Source organism: Hypomesus transpacificus, chromosome 16 (assembly GCF_021917145.1).
Source record: "Hypomesus transpacificus isolate Combined female chromosome 16, fHypTra1, whole genome shotgun sequence".
In the NCBI taxonomy this organism is placed as follows: domain Eukaryota; kingdom Metazoa; phylum Chordata; class Actinopteri; order Osmeriformes; family Osmeridae; genus Hypomesus; species Hypomesus transpacificus.
Window position 1 is genome coordinate 1,354,217 of NC_061075.1, and position 19,595 is coordinate 1,373,811.

The window sequence follows — 19,595 nt, forward strand, 5'->3', positions numbered from 1 at the left end:
GTCCAGCTGGTCTTCCAGGAAACCATGGGCTGAAGGTATGGATGACCACTTCCTGTTTATTACTCAGACCTTGACCTATGACATGGGAAGTACTTCAGGGTTAAAACACGAAAACCTGAAACAGTGGAACTCTCACATTTGAACTTCTCTTGCCGATTGACTAGGACTGTGGCATCATATTTCTATCATTGGCTCATTCTGTAGTTGTTTTATTGTTACTTGCAGGGAAACCGCGGTCTAGAGGGGCCAAGGGGCGCGCAGGGCAGCCAAGTGAGTCGAATCAAAGATCTGGGGTCAGAGACAGTGTTTCTATCATGAAGGCTGGCTAAAGGATTGATCAGTAACCTGGACATCTGCTCTGCTTGTGTTGCAGGGCGAGCAAGGTGCACCTGGACTCAGAGGATATAGAGGAGCTCTGGTACGATTCATTCATTCACGTCTTCTTTTGTTCATTCATTCATTCTGTGTATTCATCCATTCATTCATCCATCCATCTAACCCTAACCATCACCCAAATCCATCCATCCATCCACATATTTTTTGATTCAGTCATTTGTTTCAGACTTCCCTTTCATTCATTCATTAATTCATTCATTCACGATGGTGACTGAGTGCAGGGCCTGCAGGGGAACATCGGCCCGTGGGGAGGGCTGGGGCTCCAGGGCCCCCCGGGAGGCCAGGGCCCCCCTGGATCTGGGGGCCCCAGAGGGGTGGCAGGATACCCAGTGAGTCCCTCTGACATCCACACCTGGTTTATCCTTCACTGCAAAGATTAAAGTACAGAAATATTAGTTATGTGGCTAATGCTTAAAACAAGTACATTTGGTTGTCAATAAAGTTTTTAGTTGATAAGATTTCTTAAAATATTGTATCCTTTACTTAAATTAAGTCACCAGATAAGTCATTTATACTAGAAACAAGTAAAAAAAAAATACATCTAAATACAAGATTATCACACTCAGTTAGATTAGACAGATAGTTTTTTTTCTTCCTGAAGTATCAGAAGGTGTTTGAAGAAGTTTTTCTACTCAGACTAGGTATCTCCCGATGATGAACTTGGTTTGAGCCTGTTGAGATGTGACGTGCTGCTGTCCTCCTCTTATTCCTCCTCTTCCTCCTCTTATTCCTCCTCTTCCTCCTCTTCCTCCTCTTCCTCTTATTCCTCCTCTTCCTCCTCTTCCTCTTATTCCTCCTCTTCCTCTTATTCCTCCTCTTCCTCCTCTTCCTCCTCTTCCTCCTCTTCCTTCTCTTCCTCTTATTCCTCCTCTTCCTCCTCTTCCTCCTCTTCCTCCTCTTCCTCTTATTCCTCCTCTTCCTCCTCTTCGTCTTCTTCCTCCTCTTCCTCCTCTTCCTCCTCTTCCTCCTCCAGGGTAAAGATGGACCCACAGGAGCCTTTGGGGCAGCCACAGAGAAAGGAGACAAGGTAGAATCCTGTATCTGCCGTCTAATTTCAGATCACCTGGGTTGTTTTGCCTGATGTCTAATCAGGGCTCCGTTTCCCGTGTTTTTCCATCATGCAGGGATTCACGGGTGCTGTTGGCCAAAAGGGAGTTGCTGGTGTCGATGGTGAGGAGGTATATTGATTAGACTGTATTGCTTATTGATTGTAGATCAGTTTAACCTTATGCTGAATGTTGGATGACCTAAACAAATTCCAAGCATTTTCCGTACGATGTGATGATTGAATTTGACGAGAGTTAATTCCGCTTTGGATCGTCTTTGGGAATAGAGATATTGAAAATGCTTTGTGGATGAATCCTGATGATGTATAAGAAAGGTGCAGTCTCTGTGCTTTAGGGGCCTCTAGGACTGAGGGGACCAGAGGGGCCTGCAGGGAGGGCAGGACCAGCTGTGAGTGCCTGTTTATAAACCCTGTATTCTTTCATCACGGTAGCCTTGTTGAGATGAAAGGATCCCCTCTCAAAACGCGTCCGCATCGCATGAATATGAAAACGCCCTGAAGATGGATCATGTAAATACGAAATTAATTGGGCTGTTCCGTTGAGTGTGACAGAACTAATGCGGTGGGATTTCCTGTTCCTGTTTCAGGGTGAGAAGGGAGAAGGGGGGCCTCGTGGGGAGAGCGGGCTCAAGGGTTTCCAAGGAGACCGAGGTAAACAAGGGGTACAAGGACCCAATGGAGCACCAGGGAAACAGGTAGGGGGCTCGCCTAGAATAGCAAATCGCAATAGGCTGCCCACCCAGGAAGTGTTTGGACAAGATAGAAAGCCATTGGCCAACACATGTCCTGCTTTCCTGCGTGTCCAGGGTTCCCGGGGTTCCCCAGGCGACAGAGGGAAGCAGGGAGTCCCAGGACTGAAGGTGAATGACATACAAGCCATACCTTTCTGAAACTCCAGTCTCCAATCTGCATACATATGGCAACCAAAAATTCAGCTATCACATGCAGTAACACTAGCCCGGCCCCATCAGATAACACTAACCACTCTTGCCAGTGCAGTGATATCTGTTTCCACATGTTAGGGTCAGCCTGGCATTAGAGGCTTGTCAGGTCTTCCAGGGCGTTATGGAACAGGGGGGAGTACAGGACCTGGGGGTGCCAAGGGACAGAAGGGAATCCATGGACAAACGGTGAGTGGCTTGCTCTGTTAACACAGTCATTCTCTCATGTAGACTGCTTAAAGTGAATGACATGGAATGGGATAGGATGGATGTCTAACCCTTGTTCACTATGATGTTCCAGGGGCCTCCAGGAAGTCTAGGCCCTGCAGGTTTAATAGGCCCTAAAGGACCACCAGTAAGTATTTACCTGTTTCACAGGTGTTTCCCACGTTTTCCAACGTGGGAAATAATGGAATATCTGGATGCATTTTTTAACACATGTTGACACGTGTGCATCTAATCTGTCCTCAGGGTTCACCTGGAAAGAGTGGTGCGGATGGTAAAGATGGGAAACTAGGACCAAAGGTGAGATATCCCGTTCAGTTTGCTCTTTGCCTTGTTCCTACGAAGTGCCAACCTCCTGTATGTCAAGAGGGCTAATGAGGATACCTATGTTGCTATGGGTGCTAGGGAGATTCTGGGAAGAAGGGTAATCTTGGCAGTAGGGGTGAGAAAGGAAAAATGGTAAGTACCTCCTTTTTTCTGAATCCTAAATAAGCAATTTGTGAGAGTGCAGTTGGTTTAAATCTTTGCTATCAGTGAAGTAGTGTGTGATGTGATGGATGGTTTTCTCTCCCAGGGAGTGGCAGGTCCAATGGGGCAGAAGGGAGATGCCGGGAAAAGAGGAAAGATGGTAAGAAATGCAGTTATGTTCTTTAAAGTGTTTTAAACACCGCCAAACGGCGGCGGCAGAAAGTGCTTGCCTTCATGTGGGTGTGTTTATAGGGGACCTCGGGAAAGAGGGGGTTCGTGGGGTCAGCTGGACCTAAAGGTCGACCAGGACCTGCTGGTTCCCCCGGAGAAGAGGGAGACATAGGACCCGATGGGCCAAAGGTGAGAGGTCATCATCTCCATGGATGACAGGGTCTCATAACAGTCTGTCAAATGATGGCTTCTAACCAGGTCCTTTCTTTGAAGGGATTGGACCAGGGCCCAGGACAAAAAGGGAGTAAGGGACTTCCTGGAAAGCTGGTGGGTTTTATTCATATTATCTCATTTTCTGATTACACGATAGAGACAACTTTTTTGTGTGCGTGGAAAAAAGTTTTGGCAAAAGTTTAACAAAAAAGTTTTTTTCATATTTGTTTTTCCCAACAAACAAAAAAATCCCTCTCAAGAAAACAGACAAACAAAAACATTTTTTGGTACGACAAAAGTTTACAAAAAAAGTTTAAAAAAGATGTGGAAAGTTTTGCCATGTAATCCCCTTCTAAATGTATTTTCACAACTATGTTTTTAAATTCTTAGGGAGCACGAGGACCGGTGGGAAAGCCTGGCTCTGTAGGAAGACCTGGAAAGCCAGCAAGTATCCCATTTAGACACACTTTATATAGATCCACATTCACAGAAAATGTAACACCAAAGCTGCTGTGATTCCCTATTAGGCACAGGCACCCAGGCACAGTCTAGTGTTGGTCTCAATGGGTCGTGTTGGGTGGGTTTTGTAATTTTAGGGTCTTGCTGGTCTGGATGGCTTGCTGGGAGTTGAAGGGAATGAAGGAGATCCGGTAGGATAATATTCTGTTCAAATATCCACAATCACTATACCTGAAATAAATCAATCTACATTCAACCGTGCGCTTTAAATCTCCCTCCCTTTCCTTACGCACCAGGGTGATATGGGCTACAGAGGAGCCTCCGGAAGACCTGGCCGACCTGGCCAGATGGTGAGATACATGCGTCATCATACACACATTCTTATAAGTGACTTTTCTTTGTACAAATGTGTAGCCGGTGTGTGTGTGGTGAAACTCACTCCTCAAGTATGTAAAACGCCACCCGCGTCAATGAATTGCCAGCTTTTCGTTGGCGTAGTTGGTAGTGGTGGCGCTTGGGAAGTCAGAGGTGGTGAGTTCGACTCCCCGTGGGAGCGGACGGATGCCCGTATACCTCTGACGGGAACTTGCAAGACCACGTCTGTTACAAATATACCATTAAATGTTGCAGGGTCAACTTGGACACCTTGGACGGAGGGGGAACAATGGAAGCCCTGGATCCAAGGTGGGGCTTGTCTGTGAATTTTTGTTGAAAGATAATTTTCTGGTGTAAGTTGTTACCTTTGGAGAGCAGAGCAGTGCACTAGTATCTTCATGTTGCTCTACCATTGTATTTTCCAGGGGAATTTTGGACCGAAAGGCAAACGTGGACCACCCGGACCAGCAGGCCCGAAGGTATGCACATAAAACCTATCGAGACAAAACCATAGAGGAACTGGAAGCTTGTTTATGTGGATGTTTAGGTGGATGTTTAGGTGGATGTTTCCAACACGAGAGTAAACTCCCTCCTGTCCTCATCAGGGTCTTCCAGGCCTGGGAGGAGAGAAGGGGGACATCGGCCTCTCTGGATCCAAGGTACAGCTCATGTTTCTGAGGAGCCGCCTTTTCCAGATCGTTGAAAAGTTGTTTTTGTCTCAGATCCATGATTTATTCTTTATGTCCCTGTGGTCAGGGTCAACCTGGTGACAAAGGCCTATCAGGAAACAGTGGAATTCCTGGACGCAAAGTAAGGAACCTTCGCATTCCAATTTCAGCACATAATAAAATTATAATTGGGTAAAGTGTGTGTATAAGTGTGTGTCTAATTTAGAATGTAACTGGTGACAAATTAATGATGATGATCTATTTATCTATACATATCTTCCATTTTGTGCAGGATAATCAGGGCTTGATCGGGCCTAAAGGAAGAATAGGTCCTAAAGGTCTACAGGTGAGTTAGCTGTAATTGCAGTTCTGTAATCTATAGTATATATAGAATGGAATCAGGGATAATTCCTGTCAGGTTTTTACCGGCGGTTTCTGATGTGATTCAGGGAGACGTTGGTCCACGTGGACCGCCTGGACGAAGAGGATCACCTGGACCTCCAGTACGTAACTTCTTTTTCATTTAGAAAGCATAATTTCAGGGCTTGTTAATCACTTCCTGGGAGTCAGATGGCTGAGCGCTGAGCGGTGAGGGAGTCGGGATAGTAATCAGAAGGTTGCCGGATCGATTCCCCGCCGTGCCACATGATGTTGTGTCCTTGGGCAAGGCACTACACCCTACTTGCCTCGGGGGGAATGTCCCAGTACTTACTATAAGTCGCTCTGGATAATAGCGTCTGCTAAATGTAATATGGAATGTTTCAGTTTTTGATCAATTTCATTGTCTTCTTTCCAGGGCCTCTTTGGGAAAAAGGTGTGTCCATAACACTTCATGGTTATCAACGGGTATATTTCCAGGGCTTTTTGATGCATTGGTGTGTGCAGAAGGATTTCTGACAGTGTTGTGGTTTGTTAAGGGGGTGAAGGGCGTGCAAGGATTGCCCGGAGTCAAAGGAGAGAGAGGCCAAAGAGGACCACCAGTGAGGATGACTTTAATTTAATTATTTCATTTATTTCTGCATCAACCAAAGGTTTGAATGAAAAATGAACAGCATATGTAATTATAATTGTAAATTATACATTGACGCTTTTTAAACATTTATTTCACAGGGTAAACCTGGCGTACCAGGTCCACCAAGATCTAGATTGAGATCTGGACCACAACTCTGGAAAAAATCCATACTCAGGCCCAGCACAAAGCTAAACCCTGGATCTGGACCAACCCCCATACCCAGGCCTAGCACCAAGCTAAACCCTGGATCTGGACCAACCCCCATACCCAGGCCTAGCACCAAGCTAAACCCTGGATCTGGACCAACCCCCATAGCCAGGCCTAGCACCAAGCTAAACCCTGGATCTGGACCAACCTCTATACCCAGGCCCAGCACCAAGCTAAACCCTGGGTCTGGACCAAACCCCATGCCCAGGCCTAGCACCAAGCTAAACCCTGGATCTGGACCAATCCCCATACCCAAGCCTAGCACCAAGCTAAACCCTGGATCTGGACCACAACCGGTGCCAAAGCGTGGATCAACACCTGGGCAAAGACCTGAACTAAAAGCAGGGATCAGGTCTGGGAGCAGACCTGGATCTACACTGCTTCTGATACCTGGGCCAGGAGCTGAGCTAAGACAAGGGCTCAGACCTGATCCAAGACCTGGTCCAAGACCTGGGTTAACAACTGGGTTAAGACCTGGGTTAAGACCTGGGCTAAGACCTGGGTTAAGACCTGGGCTAAGACCTGGGCTAAGACCTGGGCTAAGACCTAGGCTTAGATCAGGGTCAAGACCCAATCCAAGACCAGGAACAAGACCTGATCTAAGACCAGGGGTTAAACCTGGGCAAAAGCCTGGACCAAGATCCAAACCTGGACCCAAACCTGGACCCAAACCTAGACCTGGACTTAAACCTGGACCAGGACAAAGACAACCTAAAACCAAACCTGCTCCAATTTCTCAAAGAAGAGGACCTCTAAAAGTTGGTACACGATTAACCCTCATTCTGCTGATCCATTCATCTACTATTTCATACTATATTTACAGACACAGTATGGTGTGTGTGTGTGTGTCTCACCCTCCTTCTGTCCCTAACGTGTCCCCAGCCACCCCCAAGCACTGTGACCCGAGGCCCACCAGGGCTTCTGGGGGACCAGGCCGTCAGCAGCACCTTCGGCTGGCCGGAGGGCACCAGGGACAGCCCTGCCACCACCTGTCATGAGCTGGGACTTATCCACCCGCACCTGGAGGACGGTCAGTGGTTCAGACCAGGGGCGTCGGAATGGGGAGGAGATTAGAATGATTCCAGGGGAACTGGTTAGAAAGGGGGCCCAGCAGAACTCAAAACTTCCCTGTGTGATTTAGATTTTAGGGCCCTGAGTACAAATTTGCCAGGGGCCCAGAAACGCTAGCGGCGCCACTTAGTTCAGACATTTCAGACTAGGGTTGCTCCTTGATAAGGATCCTGTGTTGGAGGGGTCAGATGGCTGAGTGGTTAGGGAATCGGGCTATTGATCATAAGGTTGCCGGTTCGATTCCAGGCTGTGCAAAATGATGTAGTGTCCTTGGGCAAGGCACTTCACCCTACTTACCTCAGGGGAATATACTTACTGTAAGTTGCTCTGGATAAGAGCGTCTGCTAAATTACTAACTGTTGATGTTGATGTTGTCCTGTTTCCCCCTCTCTCCTCAGGGCTTTTCTACATGGACCCGAACCAGGGCTGTCCTTACGATGCCCTGCAGGTGCTCTGTAATTTCACAGCAGGAGGGACTACCTGCATACAGCCAGTCACCTCTCAGGTGCGCTCGTTCACTCTTACACCTGCTCAGGTGTGCTTGTTCACTCTTACACCTGCTCAGGTACACTCATTCACTCTTACACCTGCTCAGGTACACTCATTCACTCTTACACCTGCTCAGGTACACTCATTCACTCTTACACTTGCTCAGGTACACTCATTCACTCTTACACCTGCTCAGGTACACTCATTCACTCTTACACCTGCTCAGGTACACTCATTCACTCTTACACCTGCTCAGGTACACTCATTCACTCTTACACCTGCTCAGGTACACTCATTCACTCTTACACCTGCTCAGGTACACTCACACTGTCAAGTATCTAAATGTTTTGTCTGGGAAATTGATGGCTCATTTCCATTTACTCTTTGAATGGCAGATTGCAGGGAAGTGGGAACCAGAAAAAAAAACATCGGAAAGGTCTGTTCAATGGATCAGTCAGCTAAATAGTAGCAAGAAGGTAGGTCTTCCTACAGTCCACACTGATTAGAGTGATGAGATTTTTACATGATGAAGATCTCTGATATGAATTCATTTGTCCATGCAACCTAGATTGAGTATGCTGGTTTAGATGTCGTCCAGTTGCGGTTTCTACGGTTACACAGCCACTCTGCCTCCCAACGTGTGAGCATAGGTTGCCCGGCCAACCACGTCATCGCCAACACAACTGGCAGGCTTCACTTTCTTGGAGACACGAATACAAAGATTGGTTCGAAGCATATCACCGTGACCAGGAAAGATTGTGAGGTGAGACCCAAAGATATGACAGAGGGGAAAGGATAGCCAAGTTCTATAATGTAAATTGAATGACTTGAAATGCCAGTCCTTAGTTTGAATTTAGGGATTTCCACGGCGAGTACAGTTCATTTCCTTACCCCTAGATGACAGGCAACACACACACCAGACAATCCAACGCATCACCACACATCACACAGTCTTTACCCCAGAGATCAGTGAGCTGTCAAATCCTTCATCTTGACTGGTTGCTACCCACAGGGCCTCCTACTATTTTCAGCCTGTCTGTCTGCCTGCCTGTCTGTCTGTCTGCCTGTCTGTCTGCCTGCTAGGTGGAGGTGGAGTTGAGTGTGTGGGGGAGCGCTGAGCTACATCGGGGGGACATGGAGCTGCTTCCTGTGAGGGGCCTGGGGGTGGAGGAGAGGGGGGGCCAGCCCTGGGACCCAGAGCCAGTCATCACCCTGGGCCCTCTCTGCTTCTTATAGGGGGGACATGGAGCTGCTTCCTGTGAGGGGCCTGGGGGTGGAGGAGAGGGGGGGCCAGCCCTGGGACCCAGAGCCAGTCATCACCCTGGGCCCTCTCTGCTTCTTATAGCCTGACCCCCGGGGGGAAGGCAGCAGGTCGCTTCTAAGACGACGTCTTTATAAAGGAACTGGCTGCAGAGGGGGATGATTACGCAGTCGCTTGAATCTCCATTCTCTTCTGGATCCCTTATATCAAGTCTCCTTAGTTCAGTCTTGTGTCTTGTGTTTATATTTTCGTTATGTATTGATGGAAACTTGCTCCTGATGTATTTTGGTTTTTAAAAGGAAATGGAGAATATAATGAATTGGAATTAAGGTAGAACTGTACTTCTGTAGTGTGGTCATCTATAGCCTAAATAATTTGTGTTGCTGGCAACTCCTCTTACTATCACTGTCATGTCAAACATTTGATATATATATATATATAGGCTTTGATGATGTTGATGTTAATAGGGGTTGGCTTTAGCAAAGGTTGGTATGGAAGGAATTTTGCTAGTGGGTCTGTAGAATATTGTAGTTGTTGTGTGTGTGTGCATGTGGGTGGTGGTGGTGTGTGTGTGTGTGACAGGGGTAATGCAACAGCATGGTGTGAGATGATAATTAACTATGCGTGATGAGTTATTGATGATGCTGTAAATATGTATCATTCATAAAGAAAAAAATATATAATATTGCGGGTGTTTGAGTTTGTGCATGATGAATTGTTTGAGACATGTTTGTGTGTATATACAGAATTTAAATGTGTTGAGCTTTTATAAAGGCTTATGCCTGCAGAAGATTACCTGAACATATTGATATGTTTGAATATGTGGATATTGTCTTCAAATGTTGTACTCTGTTTTACTGTCAAGTCACCCTTTTACTGTAATTTCAACTGTTTCATGATATAGCACTACTGCAATAAAACATTTTACAGGGAGTCAGCTGATTTCTGTTCATAAAAGACACTTTCAGACATCCTTGCTGACAAAAAGACACTGTCACTATGCTGTCTGCCGTTGCTAATCCATCATCCACAGCAAATCTTTTATAGAGGAACGAGTGGGTTTCTTTAAAACATATATATATATATATAAAACAAGTTTTTTCTTACACAAAGAAAATGACCTTGAAGACACTTAAAATAAATTGAATTCATCACACCATGACTCATGTTTCTTACGTATTAGGGTTTGGAAAATGAGTGGGTTTCTTGCAAAAGAGAGACCGTTGCGTTGTAACTTACTTGACCGACTGTTGAGAGGCGATGGAAAGCTATCCTATTGGCTCCCAGTCGAAAAGCAGGGCGTTGACGTATGAAAAGAGGAGAGACCTTTTAACCAATCAACAGCAGGCTTTCTATCAACATTAGCAGAGGTGATAAGAGTGTCAATGTGATTCAGATTGAACAGGTATCTGCGCAGCTAGCTGCTTGCATGCCTGATTTGACATTGGCTAGCTAGTGAAGTCGGAAAGACGTGGAATCTTCCCGACCCAGAAACCTGTGAGTATGTCTGTATTTATAATGTAGCTCGATAGAGCTTAGCATATTGATGCGAACTACTCCCACTTGTAGCTCAAGTTAGCAAGTCGAGCTGATGTTTTGGCAGGAGAAGAAAGCTATTTGTAGGGCTCCACGGAAGCACTGTGTAACAGTCTTCTGCACAGGACAGGTAAACAGTACAGTAGTGATGCTAGAAAGGTTATCGTTAGTGCCGAAAGTGAACAGACGCTGGATTTAAAATGAAAGATGCGTGAAATAACTCCATGAGTTAAATGTCTACTCTTCGTTGAATAATCAGCCACTGTCTGTCGCTATCTGTTTTTGATTTAATGTTGAAGTTATTTACTGCTAGCTAGTTGTGGTTACAGATTCATTGCCAGATAGCTCGCAAGCATTAAAAAAAGACATATTGCCTGTGTTGAACAATAGAAAGCTCCGTGACTAGTTTTTCTCTCCCCTAGGCTATTGTTAGCGGATTCTTAACTGTTCTTCCAATCATGTTTTGGTTTCATGTTAACGGGTCCGGGCTGACTATTTGACTTTGCCTGTTGGTCTGTAGGATTTGAACACCCGCGGTATGGAGAGCGAGAATGGTAGCACCGTCCGGTCCAGAAGCAGAGTCTTGCCAAAGATGCCATCCTTCCTGGACCTGGACAGCCAGGTTGGAAACAATGGAGAGAACCAGTGTAATGGAGAGAAACGCTTACCCAGTAATGGTGAGAATATGTTATACTGCTTGGGCCTAACATGTCTGTTTGGGTTGAGAAATATCACTGTGGGTACAAGGGTAGCACTAGGTGTAACTCTCGTTGCTCAACATCCTGTTACATCTGGTCAACGATCCAATATTTCTACGAATCAAAATTTTTATGATAGTGTTTGTTGCCTCAGTTAATTAATTTACAAGGTTCCTGACATGATTGCCTATGACCTCTCCAGCCATATAATACGTTACCTAAAGCTCAGCTATCTACAAGATTTAATTCTAAGGTTTCATTCAGGAACTATTGTCTACTGTGTGATTTTTACATCACAAGGTTGGATATGAAATTGGAATGGATTCACTTGCTCAAATACCAACACGTCATAGAAGATCCTGGATCAATTGTGTAAGCTTGCAGTCATGGGACACAATCTCGCAATCCTGAAACAATGATTGTTTTATTTGCATGTTGTCACCAGTAAATTCCCAGTAGGCCACATCATAACCTGAGGTGACCTTCCCTGGTGTGTGACTCATCCTACTCCAGTCCATTCATTTAACATAGTGCTTATCTATTATTTATTTGAGCCCTTTCTGAAACTAAAAGGAGGATAGTGTGAGGCCTTGTTCTAATTCAGATGACTATGGCAAAATCTTATCTTCTGATAGTTTCATCTAGCTAGCCTATCATTGTTTTGCTGTACAGCACCCAATAGTTGATTTTAGATTGGGAGAGGGGGGGGAAGTATGTTGGAAATGGACTGTTTTTAAAACATTCAAGGTGTGTGACATCTTACGTTTACATGCATTCATATGGCAGATGGTTTCATCCAAACCGATGCACAGTTTTGTTTTTTGTGTCCCCAGTTAACCTACTATAACAGCAAAGTAGCCTGCGCTATGTGATTCCAGACTTGTGTAACAGTACAGTGCAGCTTACTTAAAGGTTGTGTAGGGAAGTTGTACGAAGCAAGCAATTTCAGCTTCAATTCCAACTATAACATCCCACCCCCTCCCTCCAAAGCCACTCCCACGAAACTTAGTAACGCGATTGAGTGCAGGGGCAGAGTGCGCAAAGGTAGGTAGGCAGACAGACAGATCAATCCGTCCAATCATTAGTCAGTGTACGGCTTAATGATTGTTTGTGTTTATGAGAGTCTTGCGATGCCCACAGATGTTAGATTAATTTCATATTACCGTCCAACTTGTATATGTATTGGTTGCTATCAAGATGTTAAGTTTATTAAGGCAAATATGACAAAAAGTGCTTCACAACAAAATTGCCTACCCTGCCTTTAAGGTCAAATCAGCAGTGAGAAATGAAAGACAAACTTTCCTGAGACTCCCCCACCCATCCAGACCTCAATTTCTTGGCACAGACCTTTCCTCTGCAAATATTAGATGTTTACACTTCTCCTGGTCATGTGGACCTGCCTGTGACTATAGCAACCTGGAAAACGGATCTGCTCATCCTTGTGTTGTGTTGAAACATGATGTGCTGCTTATCAGAAGTGGTTCTGTGTTTCAGGGAAAATGGAGGTGGAACAGCTGATCAGCCGTAAACTCCAGCTGAAGAGGAAAGCCGAGGTGCGTTTGTTTTGATGGTGTTTAACAACACAGGCCTTCCACAACGGCTCAGCGACGTCAACCCTTTGAATCAAAACCCCAGATTTGATGTCATGGAGACTTACAGTTTGGAGGAACAGTTCCAGAACTGTCATTAAGTTATTAGGGCAGGCATTAGTTGATGAAGTGACTTTATCCTCTCCCAGTTGATTTTCCCGGGCTATACTCTTCCAGTGCTACACAAAGCGTGGCTGTTTACCGTCTGTGCCAAATCCCCAATGGCCCGACTGAGCCAATCTTTCTTAAGCCTGTGTGAGCTGTAATCTGATCATTTTAAACCCTGTCAATCTGCTTGTGCCCCGATGGTTTATTCAATTTGTATGTTGGCATACAAATAGCAACAATAACACCTTGATTAAAGCAGCAACAATAACACCTTGAATAAAGCAGCAAGATGATTGAATTTTACTGCGAAAAAATAATAATACTGCAGTGCAATAATAACAAATAAATTACTCAACTACAGTGTGAATGCGGTTAGCGCAGCGTTTGATTACGGTGTCGTCCTCATTCCTGTGTGTGTACCGTACCTTAGCACCTGAAGAGCGACCTCATGCGTCAGTTTGAAGGCCAGGTGAACGACTTCATGGACAGTCTGATCGAAGAATCCGCCATTCTGGAGGCTGCGCCTGTAGCTGCTGCCTTCTCCCCCCCGCTCTCCGACAAGGAAATGACCAAACTCGGGTATGAATCGCCTCGTGTGCACATAACTTACCTTTTATTTTTTTTCATTCATCCCTCTCTCGTTTGAAATGCAGTGGCCCAGAGGATCCCTCAAACCTAAATAAGATGTTAACCCAATGTTCCTATCTTACTGTTATTTAATCATACCTGGATGTCAGGGTTTCATGTCTCCTGGTTAATCCAGTTTGTTTTTGTAGCCTGACCTCCTGTGGACACCTCCGGTCACCACAGAGCCAGGGCAAGCAGTTTGTCAACAGAAGGTCCTTGTTGGAGTAAGTCCTGGTTAAATCCATCTCTGGACAAGATTTTTACATCTTTAATCAGAATGCATGTCTGATTTTATTCCATGCAGTTCTGCAGTATAGGATCAGTGATTGCGTGTCTCTCTGCATGTATAACCGTGTTCTCCTTCTATGTAAAAGCGAGCTGTTTGAGGTCAACCACATCAGGACCATCTACCACATGTTCATCGCCCTGCTCATCCTCTTCATCCTCAGTACCGTGGTCGTAGACTTCATAGACGAGGGCAGGTGAGGTCGAAGGTCACCTGGGGGGTTGTTCAGTAGATGTCTCTCAAATCGCCCCTAAAACCTGCAGATGAGTGGACTGTCCAGGTGGCAGCAGTGATGGACGTTCTAGCCAGCACAGACTAATCCTCTGCTTCTTCTTCTTCCCTCTCAGGCTGGTGCTGGACTTTGACCTCCTGGTGTATGCGTTCGGCCAGTTCCCCCTGGTGGTCTCCACGTGGATCTGCATGTTCCTGTCGGTTTTGGTGGTTCCCTACCTGCTGTTCCAGCTATGGGCCTCCCAGTACCTGAGCTCGGCCTTGCCCGGTCTGTGGAGCCTCCTGCTGGGGTCGCTCTTTGTCCTCTACCAGGCCCTGGGCCTGGGCCTCCTGCCCACCTATGTGGCCGTGGAGAACAGCCTGCCTCCAGCCTCCTGCTTCGTAATCATCCTGGAGCAGGTATGAGCCTAGAGTAGCCTAGCCTAGAGTAGCCTAGCCTAGAGTAGCCTAGCCTAGAGTAGAGTCGAGTAGCAAATCTGTAGCCTAGCCTAAACTAGCTTGCTTCTTCCTAGCCTAAAAGCAGCCCAGTTAAGCCTAGCTTGCGTCCAGGACCGTGATAAGATCTAAGTTTGAGGATCGATGTGTAAATGCAGGCTGAGCCTCATTTGTGAGGCCTCTTCCAGGTGCGTCTGATGATGAAATCCTACTCCTACATGAGAGAGAATGTTCCCAGGGTCCTGGCTTTGGCCAAAGACAAGAAGGGTATGTAGAGAACCAGAGACAACCAGAACGGTCCTCTCACACAGCCATGCTAGAACTCCTCCTGTCTCTCTCTGCTTCTGTGTTGATGTGGTCTCACTTCCTGTCTTCAGGCTCAGCTCCTGCTTCAGTCACACCCCAGATGACCCAGTACATCTACTTCCTGTTTGCCCCCACCCTCATCTACAGAGACAAATACCCCAGGTAAAATACGGGTCAAGTATACACATGCATCCTGGATGAGGCACCACATTCATGCTCTGTCTCTGTCTACCTGCAGAAATCCAGAAATCCGATGGAGCTATGTGGCCACCAAGTTTCTGCAGGTAACCTTTTGTAATGCCTAAAGTGCTGGCCTGTATGGTTGAACCATCGACCAGAAGATATCATCCTCTGACATTTTATACTCAACGATCTGTCCCTCCCTCCCTCTCTCTCTCTCTCTCTCTCTCTCTCTCTCTCTCTCTCTCTCTCGCTCCCCCTTCCTATCTCGCTCCCCATCCAGGTTCTGGGCTGTCTGTTCTATGCCTACTATGTGTTTGTGCGCCTGTGCATCCCCCAGTTCCGCAGCATCAGTCCTCAGCTGTTTGACCTGAGAGCCATGGTGCTGTGCGTCTTCAGTTCCATCCTTCCAGGTACTGGAGAGACACGCCCAGCTAGGGGGCTCCAGTCAGGGGGGCCCAGCCAGGGGGGCCCAGCCAGGGGGGCCCAGCCAGGGGGGCTCCAGCCAGGGGGGCCCAGCCAGGGGGGCCCAGCTAGGGGACACCAGGCTGGATGGCCCTAGCCACAAACACTGCGCCAGGGGTTCTATCAATCTCCATGATGGATGTGAATAAAAACCTGCTGTAATTTGCAACAAATTCTTATCTTCCTCTCTCTCCCTCCCTCTCCCCCTGATCTCTCCCTCTCGCTCTCTCTGTCCCTCTCTCTCTCCCCCTCCTCTCTATCTCTCTCTGTCCCTCTCTCTCTCTCTCTCTCTCTCTCTCTCTGTCTCTCTGTCTCCCTCTAGGTGCGTTGGTTCTGTTTTTGGCCTTCTTCGCCTTCCTCCATTGCTGGCTCAATGCCTTTGCTGAGATGCTGCGCTTCGCAGACAGGATGTTCTACAAGGTACCCAAAGAGAGAGAGAGAGATAGGATGATAACCTGTTATTAGAGAGGATGATAACCTGTTATTAGAGAGGATGATAACCTGTTATTGGAGAGGATGATAACCTGTTATTAGAGAGGATGATAGCCTGTTATTAGAGTCTGTGATCGGGAACAGCCACCCCCGCTCTGACAAACTAAAATCAAGTTGTGCATTTCTCCACTTACAGGATTGGTGGAATTCCACCTCTTTCGCCAACTACTATCGTACCTGGAACGTGGTGGTGCACGATTGGTTGTACTACTACATTTACCGGGACTTCTTGTGGGTGAGAGACTTCATCAGTCTCAATCTCAACACAATCTCTCTGAACACTGTCTTAACACAGTCGACTAGGATTGGTCTCTCTCATTCTGTTTCTTTTTTTGTCTCTCTCTTTCTATGTCTCCCTCTCTATATCTCTCTCTCTCCCTCCCCCCCCTCTCTCTCCCTCTCTATATCTATATTTCTCCCTCTCTATCGCTCTCTCTCTCTCTCTCCCCTCTCGCTGTCTCTGCCACGTCAGGTGTCCCGGAAGCGTTTCCGTGCGGCGGCCATGTTCCTGGTGTTCACCGTGTCGGCGGTGGTGCATGAGTACATCCTGGCTGTCTGCTTTGGCTTCTTCTACCCCGTCCTCTTCTGCCTCTTCATGTGCTTTGGAAGTAAGATACTGTCCTCCTCCTCCCTCCCTCCTCCTCCTCCTCCCTCCTCCCCCGTCCCCCCCAACAAAATCAAGCGACAAAAATTCTGAGGGCAACATCTAGGATAGGTAAGGCAATCGAGCCTGGATGCAATCGAACCATCTTACTTCTCCTAGAAAGGTCCAACTGCATGCAGATCAGTCATACAATCACAGCCTGGGGTCTGAGGAGAGAGGTCTGGTCTGAGGCAAGAAATACCTTGGTATTCCGGATGTTGCTATCTGAATTTCGGTTAAGATTCCACCATTCAAATTTGAGCAGCCTGAATTTTGTTCTATTTGAATTTCTGAAGCTTGAATTCTTATGTATTTAATTTTTGCAATCTAAATTTTACAGTTTGAATTTGAGCAACCTGAATTTCCCCCAAAACATTTTTTTTTATCATATAATTTTATTAACTTGAAATAAATTCATATTTCTATTTTAAATACCGGCTGCTATGACAACTTAATTTCCCTTCGGGAAGAATAAAGTACTCTATCTATCTAAAGGAGGAGAGTTCATTTTCTGTCTTTCTCTGTCTTCCTGTCTGTGTCCTCTCCCCTGCGGTCTGGTCATGTGACCTCTTCCCCTGTCAGTGATGTTCAACTTCATCCTTCATGACCGGAGGAAAGGCCCCATCTGGAATGTGATCATGTGGACAACCCTCTTCCTGGGTCAGGGGGTCATCATCTGCCTCTACTCCCAGGAGTGGTATGCTCAGCGCCACTGCCCCCTGCAGGAGGTATACACAAACTGCACCCACACCCCAAACACAACTTCATTCCTGTTGAGCTCAACAGCATGTCATAACAGGGACACTACCTGAACCACCTCTGCTACATCATTGTCCTGTGTGTTCCAGCCCTCCTTCCTGGACCTGATGAAGCCTCGTTCCTGGAGCTGCCACCTTCAATCCAGCCCGTCCGAAGCAGACACACTCTGAGGTCACACCCCTGCACCCAACCAGACTAAACTAAGCTGGCCAATCACTGGAGGGGATGACCGCCACACCAGGAAGTGAAAAAGGGTCCAGCCTCTCACCCTGCCAAGCCTTTTGTTTGTGCCCTTTCCATACTGTTTCATTGCACTAAGGTGAATTCCAACTGATGTAAGGGAGAGAGCTCATGTATGTGTTTCATTAGTGTGGAAGGAGGGAGCTTCGGAACTGTGTGCTAAAACTGCCTGAACACTGGATGTCAAACTCACCCAGATGCCTTAGTCATCCCATTTCTGTTCTTTCTTTTTTTTTCATGCTGGTTAATTTACACGGCCGGTTTACATTGAACCAACCAAAATGTGAACTCCAAATTTCTCTTATTCAGCTACTTATTTCACGATCCCGTTCTTTCTTCTGACTGACTCGCATCCCCTATTTGTCACAGGAAGTGATTTGTGCCAATGTTATGCTCTTAAGATGGCTGCTAAAAATGCTGTCCTCTTTCTGCTGGTATGCAGTAACGTGATAGCACATTCAAGCCATCTGTTTCTACTTGACCAATGGTATAAGCACAGGTTTTTTGATAACATGATTCATGCTGCTGATGGTTTCCAACACTGAAGAATCACAGTGAAAATGATAATTCGGTGATGTCATTGTTTCTCCTGAAAGATTGTCACCTTATTTCCAGTGGCTGACGACTCCATAGTGAAGTGGCTCTACATGTAGAGCTATCAACCTACTTGATCTTGGTTTAAAACCACAGGAACTTAGAAATATAAACGTGTCCGTGTCTTCGATTTCTTCCTGTATTTATGCCCAGGGTGTTACCAGCTAAACATGATGAACATAAATATGGATCTCTGGAAGTGTATGAGATTACTTTTGCTACTGTATGACTATGAATGTAATTGCCAACATGTTGTCAGACATACAGACTGGAATGCAGCCGGTCTAGGTATTAATCAAGATATATATTCTATTTATTCAAAAGCAATATATTGAGAGCTCCAAAACGAACCAGTGATTCTACAGTTTGCTTCAGTGAGACTGAATGATGTTAGTAGCTTGTGTGTTAATGTGTGCAACTGATTAAACTTGTATAAATACTTGTGCCTACAGCACAGATTGTAAAGTACTGAAATACTTTGTACATTGTGTCTGAATTGAATCACAGATCCATAGCATTATTAAATGTTAACAGCTGTTGTACATGGTTTATTATTGGCAGGAATTGTATTTGTAAAGGTCTAGAGTAGACAACGAAAAGTAATAATAAAACAAAGTGGACAAATTGGGAACAGGCTCATCCCATTTTGGGTCACTATATGGCGCCATTCAGCTAAATTCCACTCCCAACTTTGCACTCCAACTTTCCCCTCCCTACGTCTCTGGTCACCAATAATCTCAAATGTGATACAGAATTTTGATGTGGAAAAGAGTCATCTAACCTATCACAACATGGTTTATACATAAACGTAAAGATTTGTTATAATGCTAGTTTTTCTTTTTCAACTTTTTTGTTTTTGCTGTGTGCAGTCTGTTATCATGAAAGATTGGTAAAATAGTTTTTACCTTTGTTGATTCAATCATATTCACATTTTTGAACGCAACTAACTTGTTGCCATTTGATTTTCTTAAGATCAAGACAAAATGAGTTGTCATATTTAAAACCTTTGGACGTAAAGTATGTGTTAGACTCAAGTAGGCCTATCATGTTTTTGCTGCTGTTGTTTGAGGGTATTATTTACAATTACACTTGTCGTGTTTAATGTTTTTTCAGACTTTAACCGTTAGTATGTGCGTTTGTTTGGCTTTCACTAGACGTTTTCAAACTAACTACCAAGTCCAGGCGCGGTTTCTACTACTCATCCCACTCTGGGAATCACGAACTGTACAAAAAATGTAAGTTGTATTAGGTTAGCGTGTCCATTATGTTTGTTTACTAATTAGCAAATGGGATATAGTGACTTGTCAACTTAAAAAAAAAAAAAGTTTATAGTTAGTTTATTCAATCAGAATATTTTACTGTAATTAAAATCCATAGGGGGTGA

At 45.6% G+C, this 19,595-nt stretch overlaps 2 protein-coding genes and 1 long non-coding RNA gene across 4 annotated transcripts; all 3 read left to right on the forward strand.

The window, feature by feature from the left end:
- Positions 1-600: 600 nt before the first annotated feature.
- On the forward strand, positions 601-7,275 carry LOC124478841 (collagen alpha-1(III) chain-like). The gene is made up of 27 exons (XM_047037307.1): positions 601-725; positions 1,370-1,423; positions 1,521-1,566; positions 1,798-1,851; positions 2,050-2,157; positions 2,269-2,322; positions 2,485-2,592; positions 2,705-2,758; positions 2,875-2,928; positions 3,034-3,087; positions 3,203-3,256; positions 3,349-3,456; positions 3,541-3,594; positions 3,871-3,924; positions 4,077-4,130; positions 4,236-4,289; positions 4,570-4,623; positions 4,740-4,793; positions 4,920-4,973; positions 5,071-5,124; positions 5,275-5,328; positions 5,432-5,485; positions 5,779-5,796; positions 5,900-5,962; positions 6,093-6,599; positions 6,852-6,959; positions 7,084-7,275. Exons 1-27 carry the CDS (start codon positions 601-603, stop codon positions 7,273-7,275), a joined length of 2,301 nt encoding a protein of 766 aa, XP_046893263.1.
- Positions 7,276-8,161: 886 nt separating this feature from the next.
- LOC124478828 lies at positions 8,162-8,911 on the forward strand. Its single transcript, XR_006957279.1, has 3 exons — positions 8,162-8,237; positions 8,330-8,524; positions 8,845-8,911. It is a non-coding gene; the product is annotated as an uncharacterized LOC124478828 (long non-coding RNA).
- A 1,481-nt stretch (positions 8,912-10,392) lies between these two features.
- soat1 (sterol O-acyltransferase 1) lies at positions 10,393-18,750 on the forward strand. 2 transcript variants are annotated; one of them, XM_047036925.1, is made up of 16 exons: positions 10,393-10,519; positions 11,079-11,235; positions 12,751-12,809; positions 13,384-13,532; positions 13,730-13,804; positions 13,955-14,062; positions 14,214-14,496; positions 14,721-14,799; positions 14,910-15,000; positions 15,077-15,122; positions 15,302-15,431; positions 15,806-15,903; positions 16,112-16,210; positions 16,448-16,583; positions 17,201-17,346; positions 17,467-18,750. In XM_047036925.1, the coding sequence occupies exons 2-16, from the start codon at positions 11,097-11,099 to the stop codon at positions 17,545-17,547; spliced, it is 1,719 nt and encodes a 572-aa protein (XP_046892881.1). In that variant the 5' UTR covers positions 10,393-10,519; positions 11,079-11,096; the 3' UTR covers positions 17,548-18,750. The 2 variants fall into 2 exon arrangements, with proteins under 2 accessions (XP_046892881.1, XP_046892882.1); XM_047036926.1 differs by lacking the exon at positions 10,393-10,519 and adding an exon at positions 10,641-10,688.
- Positions 18,751-19,595: the final 845 nt, after the last annotated feature.

What these genes read in the sequence shown, in the direction of transcription:
- LOC124478841 (XM_047037307.1), top strand. Translation starts at nt 601, where the DNA reads ATGGTGACTGAGTGCAGGGCCTGCAGGGGAACATCGGCCCGTGGGGAG. An exon ending in AGGGAATCCATGGACAAACG is followed by an intron (nt 2,593 to 2,704) that starts GTGAGTGGCTTG and finishes ATGATGTTCCAG; the next exon opens with GGGCCTCCAGGAAGTCTAGG. An exon ending in CCGGACCAGCAGGCCCGAAG is followed by an intron (nt 4,794 to 4,919) that starts GTATGCACATAA and finishes TGTCCTCATCAG; the next exon opens with GGTCTTCCAGGCCTGGGAGG.
- soat1 (XM_047036925.1), top strand. Translation starts at nt 11,097, where the DNA reads ATGGAGAGCGAGAATGGTAGCACCGTCCGGTCCAGAAGCAGAGTCTTG. An exon ending in TACAGAGACAAATACCCCAG is followed by an intron (nt 15,001 to 15,076) that starts GTAAAATACGGG and finishes GTCTACCTGCAG; the next exon opens with AAATCCAGAAATCCGATGGA. An exon ending in GCCACTGCCCCCTGCAGGAG is followed by an intron (nt 17,347 to 17,466) that starts GTATACACAAAC and finishes TGTGTGTTCCAG; the next exon opens with CCCTCCTTCCTGGACCTGAT.